Below are 18,408 nucleotides of genomic sequence, written 5' to 3'. Positions count from 1 at the left end.
AGTAAATTTGTGGTGATATTATTCTTTATATTCGCTGTTCTATATCTGCCAGGATGGAAGTTCAATAAGGGATTGAACCGGTGCACCATCACAAGAAACAATTACTCCAACGTCTGGGAATCCAGTTAAGGGCTGCAACCATCCCGGATTTCCATAGATAAGTTCCAATCTTATCCTAAATATATATAAATAATGTTTGTTTTTGATCTATAACTGTTTTTTATTCGTTGTGCTCTTGGATGCAGGATATTGGAATTTATGATATTTTAGAAAAATTTATTTGTTGCTGAAACTTTTTTTATTGTTCACTACAATTAATAATAATTTGGAAACTTGTGTACGGTGATAGTTTTGTTTAATTTTTATTATTGATTTAATTCATTCAAGGTTTTTCCAGCTTTTCCACCTTCACTTTTAATATCGTTAGTTGAAAAGCTAGTGGCGTTCAAATTAATATTAATTGTTCACCCCAACTAATTACCAGTTACTTCAACCAAGACCGAATACCACTTCCTGAGGAAGAGTCTTTTGCCGGGAAAGTGGGGTTATAGCTTTTAAACATAAACCATTTTTCTTCTTCAAACCTTTAACAATATTCTAATTATTTTTTTTCAGTGATATATTTTCATGCCCACATCTTTTGAGACCTGCCTACAGTATGCCTTACAAACAAACCATTATTTCCAATATGCCCAATCAATTCCACAAGTTCGCCAATAATTTTTACAATTCTTTATAGAATGAAATTCGTTCTTACTTAAAACAGACCTCTTCTTCATGAATTTAATATCATTAACCGTGAATATATTATTTCCAAACTCAACAGTTCCTAGATTTGAAATTGGTTAATTCATGTGTTTCTTGTGAAATCCATAGGCTTCTACTTCGTTTACTGATTTCTTGCTCTAACCTTTTTTAATTTTTTCGCGAAAGAAAATTTTTATCAAAAATCGAGGTAACTATGAAAGATATGAGAAAATTAAGACTTTGTGGTTAGATTATATTGCGGCCTGTAAATATATTATACACTGCAGTTATTGTAATTGAAATTCATATTCTGAAATATAATAAAATTTCAAAAGAAAACAATTACCCGTTATAAAAAGAAAACTAATAAAAAATAGATTGAAATGGGAAATAGACCATAGGAGATGAGACTTGAACAATGGAACAAAGTATATCGGGGTGATGACTCTCGTTTTGAAGTCTGTATAGGTGACAGCCAGAGTAGATTTCTATGTAAAAGAAACGAGACATTTCATCCAGATTATCTGGAACGAAAAGTTAAATTTCCGGCATCCGTTGAATGTTGGGGATCGAAGTTTACCAAAGGTGGCGGGCGATTAAAGATGTCAATATCGATAAACATTTAATCTATCTTGAGGAATATTACTTGCGGTGGAGGAGCATTTTATATTTCAGTATGACGGAATTGTGCGACATACGTTAACAACTGTATTACAATGGTTAATTGACAATAATATTTCATTATTAAAATGATTCTCAAGCAGCTTTGAGCTTTTGGAACATATAAACTAAATGACATAAAATGAATAAGAATGTAGGCGCATTTCCTTCGAAATCAGTGGACTAGTTGAGAGCAAAGCTTCGAGAAATATGGCATGGATTTACTGCACAAGATTATAAAGAACTTGTAAATCCATGCCGATATCAAAGGTGATGATACAACGTAATGTTAAAATTTCATTAAAGTTTTTGACAGGTTTTTTGTCGTGAGTTTATTTATAATAAATAATCTTTGTTTTTGAAAAAACTTGTAAACTAGTATGATTGTAACATTTAACATATTTACGAACATAAATTGTTCCTGTAAAATTCCACTCTTTAAAAATTTTAGAGGGGTGGCCACATTCTACAAGATACTTTGGTACAAAGATTCACATCTTGAATTTCAGCTACATATAGAAAATTTATTTTTTTTTTCATATAACTTGTTATTCTCTTAATTCATCATTATTTTCGCACATCTATAGGTGAATATTGACTGTAGCAAAAAAGCTACAACTCTGTGTATGAAATGAAACGAAGCATATTGCATGGGAAACTAAATTTATAATATTACTACATTCCAAAATCGACATGTTATTTATTACGATTTATTTTATCGTTTGTTAGGAAAACCTGAACTTTTTTGTAGAAAACTACAGACAAATAAACGTCACCATTTCGCAGTGAGATAAAACAAATAGTTTTTTAAAAAAATTCAGGCTACTCTACGGTTTCCACTTTTAACCTATAAATCCTCTATAATAACCGACCAAAGACTGTATGTTCAATACATTGTCTCGATAAAGGAGCCTTGGGACAGATAAATTATTTGGGATTAAATACCTGTCTATGGTAGAATTTTTATGCGGATCGCGCAAAAAACTAAGGAAATATTTTATTACTGAAGCATAAGGTTGCTTTGGTTACTTAATGATCTTTACCTGAATATACAGGATGAGAAGTAAGGTTCCATATTTGTTACATAGCGTATATAATGAAGAACATGACGGAAATTGATTAATCGAATCAGATTTCAGAGAATTCACGAAATCTACAGCAAGCAGAATAATGGTTATGACTGAGAAATATAATAGCTTATAAATTTTTTTATTGAACTCGTTTCATCAAAAATTTACTCAAGTTAGTTCCGTTGGAGATAAGATTCCATTTTAGATATAGTTTTATGAGAGTGCAGCATAAATCAGAAATAAGTTTGTAATTTCAGAAAGGCGCTTTTAAACTGCTTTGGAATAAAAAAAAGTTGATCAATAGTTGAACGTTGAATAGTTGACAAATCACTAAAAGCATAACTTAGATAATATAATGCATTATGTACCAGAAATAATCAGAGATGTGAGAAACCTATTAGATTATATGGAAATTGGTAACTTCGTGGCGACCGAAGTACGGATAAAAGGTTACATATATCTGACTTATCAAAAACTTTTTCCGGTCTCCATATTATGTTGAAGATATAATTGGTCTGTGCATTAAAGAATTAAGAGTGGGAGTGGAAAAAATATAAAAGTTGCACATTTTCCATAGATAAAGAACAAATTTAAATTATGCACAGAGGTATGAAATTTTACTAACAAAAAGTTTATTAACAAGTATAAGTGGCTGGATTTTGTCAATTGTCAACTGGATGTAACTTCCTAAATTGAAATTGTGAGGTAGTCTAGTCTTATATTTTTCTAAAATTATATATTATCCTAATTTTTGATCTCCGTGCCGACTTGGAGCTAGCTCTCAAGTGTACCTACTATGGGATTAAGACTTGAATTGAAAGTAGCCGTCACATCGAAATGACCCATGTCCGATTACACTTAGTAACAGTGACAATCATTATCATTTCTGACATCATATATTTGGCCAAGTCAGTCTATTCAAAGAATAAAGAATTATAAGATTTATAGGTTAGTTAATTATATAATAACTTAAGACATAAGGACCCTTAAGTAGAGACTAAATAAATTGACTGACATGGATTTCAAAACATTCTACGATAGAACTGAGTTGTCAGACTTATTTTTCAAAAGTTTTTGATAGCTGCATCTATTTTCTTATTGGAATTAGATTGCCAAAAATTTCACTAACCAGATAGAAATTTCGAATTATGTATACAAATTAACATGTAATGTGAATATGTATCTTTATTCAGTTATTTTTATGTTTGTTTTTCAGTTTTTACAAGATTTTGTCTACAAATTGTAACAATTTTCTGACAATAAAGCATTTCTCTCTCCCTCTCTCTTCTGTAATCATTGTGTAAAAAGGTGAATTGTTGAATTTTTTTTAATATGCACATAAGAGGAGGTGAAGAAGTGTTGATTTATTTGTCAAAATAGTTTCATTCTAGCTCTATACATTTAACCCAACGATACTCCAGCTTCTTTAACCCTCCTTGAAAATACTTTTTCTCGAGGTCTGCGAAGTAAGCATCCATGGCAGCGATACCTTCCCATTCGCATCAATTTTCTTCCGGCGAGTGAGTTTGGAACCAAAAAAGTCACCTGTGTCAAATCTGGAGAATATGGTGAATAGGAAAGCAGTTAGTAGCGTAGTTTGGCTGTAAAAGTGTGAGTCGATGAGTTAACGTAGTAGAAGATATTTTTCTTCGACAAATAGGGCTGCTTTTTCTTCGCTTCGTTTCAGAATTGGCCCAATAATTCACCATTGTACAGCATTGCGACTGTTCTTCCCCAAGTAGTCCATGAAGATAAAATGATTCCCAGAAAATGGTGACTATCACCTTTCTGGTAGATAGTGACTATTTTCTTGGAATCACAAGGTAAATCGCCTTCTTTGGAGCAAGTTTTCACTTTCACTTTTTTATCTAATCATTGGTCCCTGGTGAGTATTAGTGCTCTCGTTCAGATTGTGCTTAAACAGCAACAGCTTTCTAATACCTAAAATTTTATGTATGATAAGACCCACGCGATCTTTTGAAATAACTACCGTCTCAGCTATTTCTTGTGCCTTCAATCGGCAGTCTGCTAATACGAGATCGTCGATATTTGTCACGTTGTTGTTCGTGGTATCCGTTTTTCTTGCTTTTTAATGTGACTCATCAAAAAAATACATGCAACTATTTTGTAACTCATTATACCAATTTATGGAGGTCACCATAGAAATGAAAAGCGACACAATACATAACATTCAAACTCCCTTTGATTTTGACTTACAATTTTCCTTCCAGCAATATCACTGATCAAAATAGCTCCTTTTCCACTTTTCCAAAATCTACGCAACACGTCCGCTTCCACACGTGGTCAAACAAAAGAATCAGATCTGACTGACATTTTAGCAGTAGCTTTTTACGAGTATGTACTACACTATAGTAAATTGTTCTTGAGACACTGACGCCATCGGGATGTGAGATTGCCCTCAGTACTAAGTGGAGTAATTCGAGGCACGGTACTTTTCAGGATAGCTTTGTTTTACGTTGTCATATTAATAAATAGTTATTTATGCAACAAGTTAGTGAAGTAATACTTTTTTTCACGAGTAGGACGGTTGTGGCAATTCCTACGAGTGAAAAAAGTTACTTTACTCACGAGTTTCATACAAATTTCTTTCTATGTGCCTAGACTTAAAAAAATTCGACAAAACTTTTAGGAATTTTTATTTTGTAATAGTAATAATGAAAGTACAACTGTGAGCATTATTAATTTGAAGTGAGGAAGAAGTTACATTACTATTTGTACTTGAATTGGCAACACTTAACGAGTTCAAAGAAATAATATCGTGTATTAGTACTTATAGGATTGTTGGTAGGATGGTGAATATTTACAATGTCGTTTGAAGTATTTTATGAAAGAATATCAAGAAATAAAAGTGTGACAGTTTATCGGAGAAAAGAATTAATATGAGAAAGAAAGGTTTCACAGCCCACTATTTTGATAAAATAATTTTCTAATTGCGTTAAAAATGACACGTTACGGCACTTTTTTTAACGCAAAAGCGTGAAAAAATGAACCGCTACGGTACTTTTTTTCACGCTTTTTGACCGATTCAGAAATTACATTCTTTATGAATGCAAATGAATGAAAAAAACGTGAATATTATTATAATGGACGTAGGTAGCAAAAATTTATTCATTCGATTTCTTTCCATTCAAACCATTACATATAACCTTCCTATTATATTGAAGGTATCTATCTATATTCAGCTGAATACGAGTACGAATACCAGTATATGATTTGTGTATAATTGTGTTTTCGACGCTTCGACAACAAATTATGACTAATTAATTTTATTTGAATATCAGGGCAATTTCATTAAATTATTATGGTCTATTATATTTTGGATACAATGGAGTTCGTTTTATCGATAAAGTGAATAAAACCAATTCAAGAACGATGAAGTGTGATTTACTATGTTAGTTCAAGTGTGAATTTTCCAATGAATTATCGTTTTAGAGTCGAATAAATATCAAATTTATAAAAATTTAATGTGATTTTCTCTGTTTAGTTTAGTATCTTGCACTATTTGTGTAAAAGGTGAAATTTTTTATCTCCATTTTTATTTTATTACGTATCTGTTCGTACATTGTTTTAATGTACTGGATGTTCATGTTTCAAATATGCTGTATGTATATAGGTATGTACATGAAATAATATTTTAGTTCTATATTTAAATGCTCATAATGAAATTAGAAATGTTGGAGAGTATTTTGAAGGTATGAGAAACAAGTTTTAGGTTCGAATGGCGGTTGCTTCAAATATAATTGTAATTTGTTTTTATCGACAAGCTTTCTACCAATTGTTAAGAGTTCTTTCTAAGTTGTTCTTTCCTAAAAGAATAATAACTCTTTATTTGGATATTGCAGGAGAAATGCAGCAAAATTTCTCCAAAAACTAGGAGCTTATATGATAATCAAAACGCAATATGAATTTCTTAGTAACCTAGAAGATAACATTGAGGAACATTTCTACTAAAATATCAGAATAATGGAGTCAAAAATATCAACATCAATGAGCTGTATTTTCTGCGAAAAATATAATAAATAATCAATTTGGAATATAAAGTAAACCACCATGTATTATTGTGAAATTATTTGAAAATAGTTACAATCATTGAAGTTGGATTATAGGGTCCTTCCTATCGACCTCTAATCCGTGGGAACGTAATAAAACCATATTTTCAAAATCACTGGTGTATTCTTAACTTACACATTTTATAACAACTAATAGTATCTAACACGAGTACTGATTTCATCAAAATGTCGGTGACCGTAGTACACGTATTCTTTGCAATGATAACAACTGACTGTATACTGTATACTGAATCGGATACACATACAAAATATGATGTACTTTGACATTATTTAATCAAATTTCACAAGGTTTGTTATTTATTATCGTCGCGTTTTTAACGGAAAGTGGCTTTTAATTGTCTCTAATTACACATTTTTGATTAATCGTGAATTACAATTAACCTTGTTAGTTTTTAACAGCCTTCTGGTTTAGCAACCGTCATAAGAGAAAGGAGGAAAAGATGGACAAATCTGGGCCTTGTGATATTTTCTCTTCCTACTTCATAGTCAAGTATGTATCATTCAAGCGGTTGCAAGTATCTATTGCTTATTAAAAACCAAGAAGAAGCAAATGTTCCTTGAATAACGTCAGTACGCATTAAAAACAATTTTGAGAAATTGTGGTTGTAGCGTTTTGAAACTCACAGTTATATTTTCATAAACTCATTCAGTATTTATTGTAGACCTATGTACAGGGTCCTTCACGACGAGCTGAATCGATATGTATATGGGAAGGTACTGCGACTAGTATTCTGAAAATTTGCTTGCATGGGTTTTCCGAAATGCTCGTTTCACCTAAAATAATTTCAGTTTCTGAAAATTCCGGTTATACCGAAAGTAGACCCAAACTTCGTTATTTTAAGCGGAATGCTATGGTTTTTATTAAATTTTTGGAATCTACGCAAAATTTCAATATAACTTTATCAAAGGCATAGTATACCTAACACCACTATTTTTTAATTATTTCACATTTTCGAAATTTTTGGACACATACAGCCCACTACTAAAAAATTATATTTCTAAGTTTAAGTGAGTCAAGTCTAATATTTTTGAGATTTTGACAAATAACACTTACAGCTTTCAAAATCTGTGAAAACCTTGACAAAAATTTATATAGGGTGTCCAGAAAATCCTAAATGGGACATGATGAACACTTTTGCAACGCTTAAACGTCAAGCTGCTTGCATTGTTTGTTGATATGTCACTCCAGATTACCGACAATTCAAAACCATGAAAATTTTAGTTTTTTCAAGTTTCTACGAAAACCGTTAATTTGAGATATATGAATTTACTAACTAAGCCCCCTTAATTTATAGCGTAGAATCCAATGGTATAAAGAAATGGAGGTTGCCATTTGAAAAAATTAAGTTTTTGAAGCACCATTTTCTGACACCCTATATAAATTTTTGTCAAGGTTTTCACAAATTTTGAAAGCTGTGAGTGTTATTTGTCTAAATCCCAAAAATGTTAGACCTAACTCATTTAAACCTAGAAATATGATTTTTTTAGTGGATGGCGGCATGTGTCCAAAAATTTCGAAAATGTGGAATAATTTGAAAATGGTGGACTTTAGACATACTATGCCTAGCATAAAGTTATATTGAAATTTTGCGTAGATTCCAAAAATTTCATAAAAACCATAGCAATCCGGTTAAAATAACGAAGTTTGGGTCCACTTCCTGTATAATCGGAAATTTTCAGAACACTAGTAGCAGTACTTTCCCATATACATATCGATTCAGCTCATCGTGAAGGACCCTGTACACATAAACCAATGTTTATGTCATTATCTCTGAAGATTATAAAAAATTGCAAAAAATTGCAAAAAATTTCAAAAAATTGGCCTTCATCTAGTTGTGAATAAAATCTGAACTTTTGAATGTAGTTATAATGTATACTATTTGTGATGTATAGAAGTATGAATTTAAAAATTTCATTCATTTTGTTAATATTTTACTAATTCAATAGAAGAACTAGTTCTTGAGTAAATTATGTTGAGTAACTTCTTTTTGCTATTATATAATGGTGAATATTGAAGCCGAGGCAATTAAGAAAGTAATTTATAGGTATAGAATTTCAGTATCTATTGAAAGTATCTATGAATCCTTAGACCACAAACAAGGAAGTTTATTTGTTTGGCATGTGTAATATATTCACAAAAGTACCTGATTCCCGACAAAAATCACAATTATTTTCATTTCTCTCTTTCTTGTGAAGCAGATATCTACATTGAAATAACATTGAGATGACAATATTTCTAGTAGTCCCAGTATACTTGTATCATAATCAATAAGCTATTTGAATTATCAGGATTACCATGCTAATAAAAGTATGAAGCTCTTTACGATGCCTTTCTGATCTGGGTATCATTTTTGTTTGGTGGAATTGTCAAAAGTTATTTATTGGCGAATGAAGGAAAACTGTTGGTGTATTTTTAACCTTTCAACGAATACGCCTGATTAAGTCGAATGGTGTTCTTGAATCTTCAAATTAAGTTTGTTAATATAGGACAGAACATGGAAATTTTTATCTTATAACATTCTTATCGATTGTTTACTTCAGGGATTCTTAAACTGTGGGTCGCGACCCCCAGGGGGATCGCGAGACTACTGAAAAAGGGTCGCAAAGATCTGATACTTTTCAATCATTATAAATAAAATTTTAAAATTAGTATACACACTACGTACAAATATAAATACAAATAAAAATCATACAAAATACTATTTTAGTTTTATTATAACTATTTTTTGAAAAAAGTGGCAATGCAAAACTGTTATGTAGGGCCTATAAATGAAAATATGGAAGTAGCATTTAAAATAATAAATACAACGCGCTCCTCGATTTTCAACTGAACGTTTATATGGAGGAGGGGGTCGTTTAAAATTTCCTAAGCTTGAAGGGGGTCGCTATATAAAAAAGTTTAAGAAGCCCTGGTTTACTTTATTTCATTTCATTCTATCCGGTTTGATATTCTTTGACTGTGATTTTTGGAATTAATCAAAAATTTTTCTTCTTGATTTTTTATAGTAGACGTCCAATTTCCTTATAAAGTGGAGAAAATGATAAAGGCAAAGAGGTAATCGTCAGAATTAATGACATGAGGACCCGATTTATCTCATTGTCCATCATTTCCGGAAATAATTGCTCGCTTTCCTTATATAATTATATATCATTCAATGCGAACATCTTTCATTAGGTATTGAACGACTTGAACATCTATTTTATGTATTTTTCTAAAAATTCTACGCCGTAATATTTCTTCGTTTCCGGCTTTCCATCCTCTATTATACACTTTGCGAAAAATAAGTGTCCAAAAATATTCTATTGGGACGGTCATGAGGTAAATTAGAATGTTTATCTTGTTTTGGGACAAAAGTTGTGTTATTTTGATGTAGCCAATTTTGAGTTGCCTTTCCATTAGTGCAGGAATCAACTAATTTATTGAGGCAATTTTTAATACACATTTCAGAATATACATTTTTCCTCCTTACTCGGCGAAAATGAAGTCTGGAAATCCCTCTTGTCGAAATCGCACACTAGACCAAAACTTCACCAGCGAAATTTGCTTTTTATTTATATTTTAAATTATTAGGACCCTTTTCTATATTGTTCGTATAAAACTAACGTTTCCCTTGGTTTCCGAATTGGCAAATGTGAGCTATTTTTCATCGTCCATAACAATTATTCTCTCATTCGCAAAAGTATCCGCCTTAATTGACAACGTCTTGATATCCGTGCCAACTAATTCAGGGTATATGAAGATGAAGAAAATTTCGTCTTCTTTTATATTTTGACAATTTCTTGCTAGTACCCACGATTCGGTACTTTTTTGTAGTTTGGTAATCACGCGTTAAATTTCTCACGGAAACCTGCTCTTTTTCTTGTGAAAATTTTTGTATTTTTCTATTTTTATGAGGTTCAAACAAGGTTTTATTTCTTCGCAACCGGCCATAGCACGGTAAATGCTTGTTTGTGAAATATTTTGGTTTTGTAAAATGCGAACTATATCAGGCTTAGGGATATGTCCTACCAAATCATAAATGCTTCCTTTTATTGCCAACTCATAAGATATTCTAGTACAACTGTATTGTTACAACCTATTTTTAAACACCTAAATTTTGTGCCAAAACTATTGCGACATACGTTACGAGTATATGCCTCTGCTTCACCCAATGGGATCCATGGGTTCTCCGGTTTAAATTACTCCATTTGAGAGGGAAAAACTCGTCGTCTATAGCTTTATCCACCCACAGAAATCGTTTGGCCTGCGGTATTTATGAAAAGATAAGACTAGACAACGTCACCAGCATAAAAAATACACTACATCGTACATTTGGACGAGTGTAATGGCTATACGAAGATTTGCGTTGGGTAAAGTTGGTAATTCTACTTAATCAAGTTTCTACAGAGATGAAATTGGCCGTTGTCGCTCATTATCCAGGATGATTTGAACGTATATGCAGGGCCTGTCTTTCGTAATGAAAAATCTTCAAAACTCGCATGAAAAATTATTCTTCAAGATCACCGATTGATGCTCATTTGAAAATTATTCATATAGTTCTTTCTTAGGCCAACAGCTAAACCCTCCTTTTTGTTTTCCTAGTTGAAGTCAAAAAGTACCAGAATATTTACGCTTATTATTGACATAAATTTCTTATGTCAAAGCAGAACTAACATATACCATCATTGACACTAATTATTGCATAAGGATAAGGTGATAACTTTTGCCCCATTCAGTTTTCGTTAAATAGACATAATACGAGACACAATAAAGTGATTACTATCTATAAACTGTTTTGATATTATCCTTAATTTTATGTTTCTGGTGTTGAGGTTATTATTTTCACAAGCTAACTTGCAAGATATATTAAATTACAACCTCTTAAGAGGGTAATGAAGCCGTAAAATGGAATATAAGATTAGATTAATGAAACTGTTAGCCAGCTGAATACTTTCGACCATCAATTTATTTTTTCCTTTGCGTTCTCAAAAGGCTGTTATGTCATAAATATTAGGGCGCGAAAGAGTTTTTACAGTGAAAATATATTTGTAGAATAGAAAGGAAGGGTGAAATCTAGGGCAATTACTCTTCTATACAACGAACATCGAAAATAATATGTTTACAGAACACTGTTCAACACTTTCGAAAAATGTGAAAGAATTGCTTGTCAGAGCGTTTTTATGTTTATATTATATACTAGTGAATTTGGGGAAACAAACAGAATCTAATCGCAGTAGTATCATTTTTGGGGAATACGCCTATAACAGATGAATTTTTTTGTTTGTATTTTCATGTACTCATTTTTTTAATTATGTTTTAGCAATGTATGAGCATATTAGAGTTCAAGAAACAAAAGACTGTATGTATTGAGAATCATGCATTTTTAATCAGATTATGGTTACAGAAAAATAATGGTTTTCTTCTGAATGAAAACAAATATTATTTCGAATCAATCGACTAAAAGATGCTTTTTTGCTTATTTTCATCTGAAATACATCTATTAATTTCGGATGCTCGTTTATCATTTATAGAACAACAATCAATAATGTGAAAAGAATCGTCAATATTTACTTTGTTTAGAGGTCGATCTTCGCGAACAAAGCATACCCTTTTTCATTTAATTTCCAAAAAGAAAAAGCAAAGTTACGAGGTCGCGTTATGTTAACAGATGTTATAATCTTTCTATAAAACGTAGAAATATCTCTAATCGAATAATTATCACGTAAAATATATTTTTATATGTAGTTATTGGACAGCTTTGGTATCAGCTACAGAACAATGGAAAAAGTACTGGAAAAGAAGGTAGACAGGAGCAAAACCAATTAATTGAGACAACCCTAAGAAACTGAGACAGGCGAAGAGTATAACCAGAGTAGATCTGCTGAATTTATCATCCTAACAAGAACAATCCACGTATACTAACAGGAGTTCTATCGAGGCACTTTCGCCTCAACAAACACTTGAAGACGCTAGACCTAGCAGATAATTCGGCGTGCAGATTTTGTTGCACAGAGGATGAAATCTCTATCCACTTGGGTGCGTATGAAATAGAAGACGAAGACTGGGCTCTCCAGTATTGCAGCAAGAAGGGGGAACACAATAGATCCTTGGATCGCAGTATATACGAAACCCCAATTCCATACATACATATACATTGGACATTATTTATACATACATTATTTATTATAATAAAAATATTTTTTAAAAATAAATTATAGATTTCAACTTTATAATTATTCCCTTCAGGAAAATTTTCAATTATAGTAGATAATTAATCACTGAATAATTAGTTTTTATAAGGAGCAATTGAAAATCAACTTTGTTAACATGAGCCTATATTCGAATGAACGGAACGAAAAATGTGGACGTTTGTGAAAATACAAATCTATGTGTGTTCAAACAATCAAAACAATAAATCGTAAGTTTCACCGAATTTCATCGACCCTTCATTCTGTCAGGCCTAAATCGTATTTTTATGCTTGATTACTTTTAACGCCACAAAGAGTGGCGTTGAAATTTTAGAATCAAATTACAAAAGCCCTTGTGACAGAAGCAGTTGTCCTTCTAAATTAGGGGCAATAAGTTCGAAATTGAGTATTTGACTCGCCCATATATTACAATTGCAGAAATTGTTTTAATAAGAAGCGTATAGAGATATGAGATTGTTCATATAGACTTGTATGTCAAAATGAACTATTGTGTTGAAACGGTGAATCGTAAGGTTAAACTCAGTATATTGATCGAGCGGCATATCAAGTATTATAAACAAATTTTTATCGTTGCAAACTTCCAGGACAACAGTAGCGTATATTCCGAACACACTGTGCACATATGCTGAATACACTTTTTTTCACTACCAATATATCAACACTCATTACGTAAATATTCTTGCGGAAGGTCGACGATTCGACATGATTCCGAAATAACGTGTTGTCAAGGCTTTTTATGTTTAAAATCACACGGAATGTCTCCGGGACCTACTCAGTTTGTCCTGAATCATGTCGAATATTAGCAATGAACTGACTTTATAAAAGTTATACATTATTCCCGGAATCGGTTTTGGTTGAATATTGAACTTTTATCAGTTTTCGGTTTACTGTATGGATAGTGTAGTTTAGTGTCGAATTTGAAATAAAAGTTAATCACCAATTCGCGTAATACTTGCATATTCTGACTTGTCTTCATGCTCTTCTAATTTAACCTTTTTACATTGTTGAAGTGATTATTTATCTGAACTGTCGACTTATATCCTTATCAACACTTTTATCACTATTCGACTCTATATCAGCTTGATTAGATCGTAAAATTGTTCTCTTGATGAATTTAAATAGTTAATAATAATAAAAAAACACTAAAATAATTATAGCATGTATTAAATACTACAAACCGTCAATATTAACTATCTAAACCAAGCGAAATAATTCATTTAATACAATGAATGGGATGGCTTCTTTAAAATTATTAGCGCGCTTTTTGATATACACATGCGCGCACGCCTTAAGAAAACTCGTCCTTTAAGGCAAACAGCCCCGATGAAAGTCCACGGTCAAATGCTAAACAGGATATTTTCTACCCCCCTCAGTTTTTCCACCGAGTTCTATGATAGATTCTGGAAGGCTTCTCGTCTTGTTAAGAGTTAGCTCCGATGGCTATGCAATCTTCTCGTGGCAGTTGTTCAGTCGTTATAATTTGTGTGTGTTTTTTTGCTGCCACTGGAAAAATCTTTCCAATCTACTTTGGCAAGAAAAGATCTAGTCCGAGTGGCATTTCGCTTTCTCTATAGCTGACCTCAATGTATAACTCGGCTCTTGCTTATGAAATACGGAGTTATCGGGGGTATCCTCGAGGCCTAGGATCTCTTTTTCAGTTTTTCCTATTTCTTTTGCTCTGTTTTTTATATTTTAAGTGTTTTTTATTTTGCTTGGTGTGTGGTTTTTTGTTTGTTTTTGTATTTTTAAAGAAAATTTTCACGAACATAACTTCACCTATTAATCAATTTGTCTCCTTGATCCCTCGTATTTACAGTAAGTAGTCTTCCTGGTTCCTAGTTTAGATGTGTTTCCAGCGCCTCGAATAGCTTTTTTGCCCTAGCGTCCATTATGTCCAATAATTTTTCCGGTCATGTTTCTGCAGATAGTTTCTTGCTTCTTGTTGTCAGGGGACATTTAACCCTTGTTTCAACCTTATGTTCTTTGGGATCTGCAGTTTCTTCTTTTTCATTTGCTACTTTGCTACCAAGACGTACGTAATAATCGGTATTATTATACTTCTTATAAACCGATGAATGTTTGTGACCGTCTGCAGCTTGCTTTTTCTACAGATTAATCAGCATAGTCTTGTTCTAGCTTGTGTCACTTTGTCGAACGTGTTCGTTGAAAGTAAACGCTCAGGAATTTGGTCTTGTTTATCCACTGGATTTCTTCGTCGTTGATTTTTTTGTTCTGCTTGGGTAGGTGTACCGTTCATAAACGACGGCTTGGTTTTTCTCGCCGTTAAATTATATTTTATATTATCCATGTCTTACACCATTCCAGTATCTCGTTTGCGAGTATTTTCGTGATATTTTTCACTTTTACACACCTCGTTGCATTTCGCATAATCATCATATTCTCCGTTTTGAGGATGTTTACTGTGTATATATAATACAACATCGGAGATAAAACCGGTTCATGTGGTACTCCCGCCTGCTGTTCTCCAACTTCCGATTTCTAATTTGTCACGTTCACCTGAAACTTCTTCTCTTTGAGATAGGAGCTTGGGAGTTGTAAGAGGTTTCATTTATCCTGCTTCTTTCATCTTGTAAAACAAACCTTCGGGCTAAACTCGATCGAAGGCTTCGCTTATGTCGAGAAAGATTACTTCTGGTTCTTTCTGTTTGAAGCCTGGAGTAGTATAGTCCATTAGTCTCAAGATTTATTGTTTGATGCTGTGGTTTTTTCTGAAGGTGAATTGCTCTATAAGCAGTGTATTCAGAACTCTTGTTTCTTCGTTCAGAATCCTCAGTATCAGCCTCTCGGTGATTTTACTCAAGGCAGGTAGATCGTTTCCAGATTTTCTTAGCATGAACCTAAGTAGCTCTTCAACTTTCATTGGTGATGCGATTCTCAGGGTTTCTCGATCCTCTTCGTCTTAGTATTTATTTATGTTTTCTTCTACCACCTCTGAGAAATCCATATCTTCGTTGGGATGTTTATTCGAAGTGAACTGGTGGTGTTTTTAAGCGCTTAGGTCTTCTCTTTTGCTGTGTATGCTGTCCCGTTGGGTCCGTGTATCGGCATTAGTTTCGTATTCTCTCTAAGGACAGTTCCTGTAGTTTCTCTTGTTTTATTTCATTTAGTTTCCTTTTTTGATTCAGGGTTTTGTGTCTTTGGGCTCTTATAGCTATTGGTTTTTCCCCTATTAATTTTTTTCAGTTCTTCTTTTGTGTTTTTGTATTCGTATGTGGTATTCAATTGCTACGGTTGACGTGGTACTTCGCTTCTGATAGTGCTTCTTCGAAGAAGCGGATTTACCCTTCTAGATTGGATTTGAAAGCTAGGAGCACGTAGGAGTGCTTCCGTAAATCTCTCCTTGGATAAAAAATAGACAAAATATAATAGATAAGGCTTTTAAAGAAGCCAAACTCTGTAACGAAAATAATGGTGGACCTTTGTTTGATCTTTCAAATATAATTCCAATGAAACATTCACCTCTTATTCAGCCCATCTTGTATAACTCCTGAAAAAACTCACTTTTACATTACATTTTATATTTACCTTAATGGTAGAGATTGATTTACCAACTTCTAGAAATATGACTCTCTCTGGAAATTACGTAAAAAGACTTCTATTTGTGAATTGAAAAAACGGAGATAAGAGACAACGAAATTTACAGTTAGTTATCTGTGTAAAGAAAAAGTTGATTCGCAGAAAAAAGATTGCGAATCCTAAATTAAGTTAATTGAATAATATGAAAATTAAGACAAAATTAAAGATAAAGAATTCAATGGATTTGTATTGTGTTCTCGGTAAATTTCTATGGCAACCACTTTCATGAATAATTGAAAGTTATTCACCAAAAATGAGAGAGATGGATATTTCTGATAAGTGATTATAAGTTTGAAGAAAAATATTCAATTTAATTTGTCGTTTTTCGTGAAATATACGACTCCAGGTTAAAAAATTTCATTTTTAAAGCCTTCAAGTGAAGTAATTGTTAATAACTTCACTTGAATTATTTAAACTCGAGTACTTACTCAAAAATGTCCAAAATTTGACATTTTATACTTACTAAGTAAGTAAGTAAGTAAGTTGTTAAATTTAGGTATAAAAATAATGTATCGAAAGAATTTCTATCATTCCATTATTTACCTAGTTAATATACTTTATAGAACCATTTTAGTTGAGCAAGTAAAAAGAATTATGTGGGTAGTTCCCAGGTTTCATAGATAATTAATTATGGGATTTACAATCTTACTAATGGATGTCGATTTGTCTGAGTCAGATTCTCCAGTATTAATTATCTCGCGTTCCATATCGTTTATAATCCCAACCGATTATCTTATTATTTTTCTTCTTTTTTATATACTCAATTGCTTTTGTCCAAGTTTCCTCCAAAAAACGTTGGATGGCGTCCATTACATCAGGCATTTGTAATAAATATTATCTCTAGCTACCGCAAACTTAATTTGAGCCCAAATTAATTATATTGAGTTTAATTCACTATGATAAGGTGGCAAACGTAATTCTGTGCGTTTTGTAAGTTCAGTCATTTCATCTATAACATATTTCTCTTTTACCTCGTTGGACATTTATTCAATCACCTACCATGTCCATCACAATGTAAACCTTTTCCTCCATTCGGCTTAATACTTTTTTCAAAGTTTTGATTCGAAAAGCCATCATCGAAAAAAAACCGTCTTTTGGTCTTATAAGTAAATTGATAAAACTTTCTGAGTCGGCTGCTGAGTATCGCAGTGTGTGACCAGAAATCTCTTTTGGTATGAAATCAAAGAGAGCTTATTTTTTGCTTCAGTTTCTTACACACACACAATAACCTTATGATTTTTAATAGTGGAATCTACAAGTAGAAACTCTGGAACAAATCTGGGCATTGAACTTCTGTTCTCACACTTTTCCCAGCAAATGTCAATTCAATCGAATTTAATTGGTTATAATTAAGCTCTCCGTGAGCAAGCCTAGATATATGAGCACGAAGTTTAGCCAACGGGTGGCTTCAAAAACTTTATAATAGTGAACAGATATAAACCATCGAAGGAGTTTCGACCGGTTGAATGTTCGCTCGAACACAAATTTTATGATACCGCTCCTAGTTGCTAGTAGGTCTCCGTCTGACCACGCAATTATCCATATTTTGAGCCTGTTCCTATCTTTTACATATAGCATACTGAGAGTAGATAATTATGTGATATCTACTTTTAGTGGACAGGAATAATATAGATAATAAAAAAACAGATAATGAGAAAATAAAGTATATACACAGAAAGAGGAATGATTTACATAGTGATAGAGTAGTAGCAAAATAAACACTCCAAAAAGCCCCTAAAAAGGAACTCTCGCAACAAATTGAGCCAAAAGAGAAAGTAGATAGAAGCAAATATGTGATTTCTTCGTAGAAAATACACATTGGTTGTTGACTTGATCATAGCATTAATAATAAATAAAATGTTGAGATCCAAGGTTAGAAAAAAATAAGCTTCAAGCTTTAAATGAGTATACCCAACATCGTATAAATTAACTATTCTCGAATGAAGTCGAGGTTCAGTGTGTGATGATGTGTAAATAATACTTTTCAATATTTATAGATATCCAAATTCCAACACACCCTCGAGCCTTGCGCTATCATCACAACACTGTATCAA

The 18,408-nt window shown here is 32.4% G+C and overlaps 2 protein-coding genes across 2 annotated transcripts in view; one reads left to right on the top strand and one right to left on the bottom strand.

The window, feature by feature from the left end:
- LOC130897966 (cyclic nucleotide-gated cation channel subunit A) overlaps window positions 1-18,408 on the top strand; it is a 224,062-nt gene that overhangs the window by 30,482 nt on the left and 175,172 nt on the right. The window lies entirely within an intron of this gene.
- The window catches only part of LOC130898146 (uncharacterized), a 32,477-nt gene continuing 28,736 nt past the window's right edge, over window positions 14,668-18,408 (bottom strand). Inside the window, exon 3 of the mRNA XM_057807215.1 lies at window positions 14,668-14,862. Within this exon, the coding sequence (XP_057663198.1) occupies window positions 14,668-14,862 (195 nt within the window). The remainder of the gene's footprint in view (window positions 14,863-18,408) is intronic.

The sequence above is a fragment of the Diorhabda carinulata genome, chromosome 9 (genome assembly GCF_026250575.1).
Source record: "Diorhabda carinulata isolate Delta chromosome 9, icDioCari1.1, whole genome shotgun sequence".
NCBI classification, from domain to species: domain Eukaryota; kingdom Metazoa; phylum Arthropoda; class Insecta; order Coleoptera; family Chrysomelidae; genus Diorhabda; species Diorhabda carinulata.
This window is presented reverse-complemented; position numbering and strand designations above follow the sequence as displayed.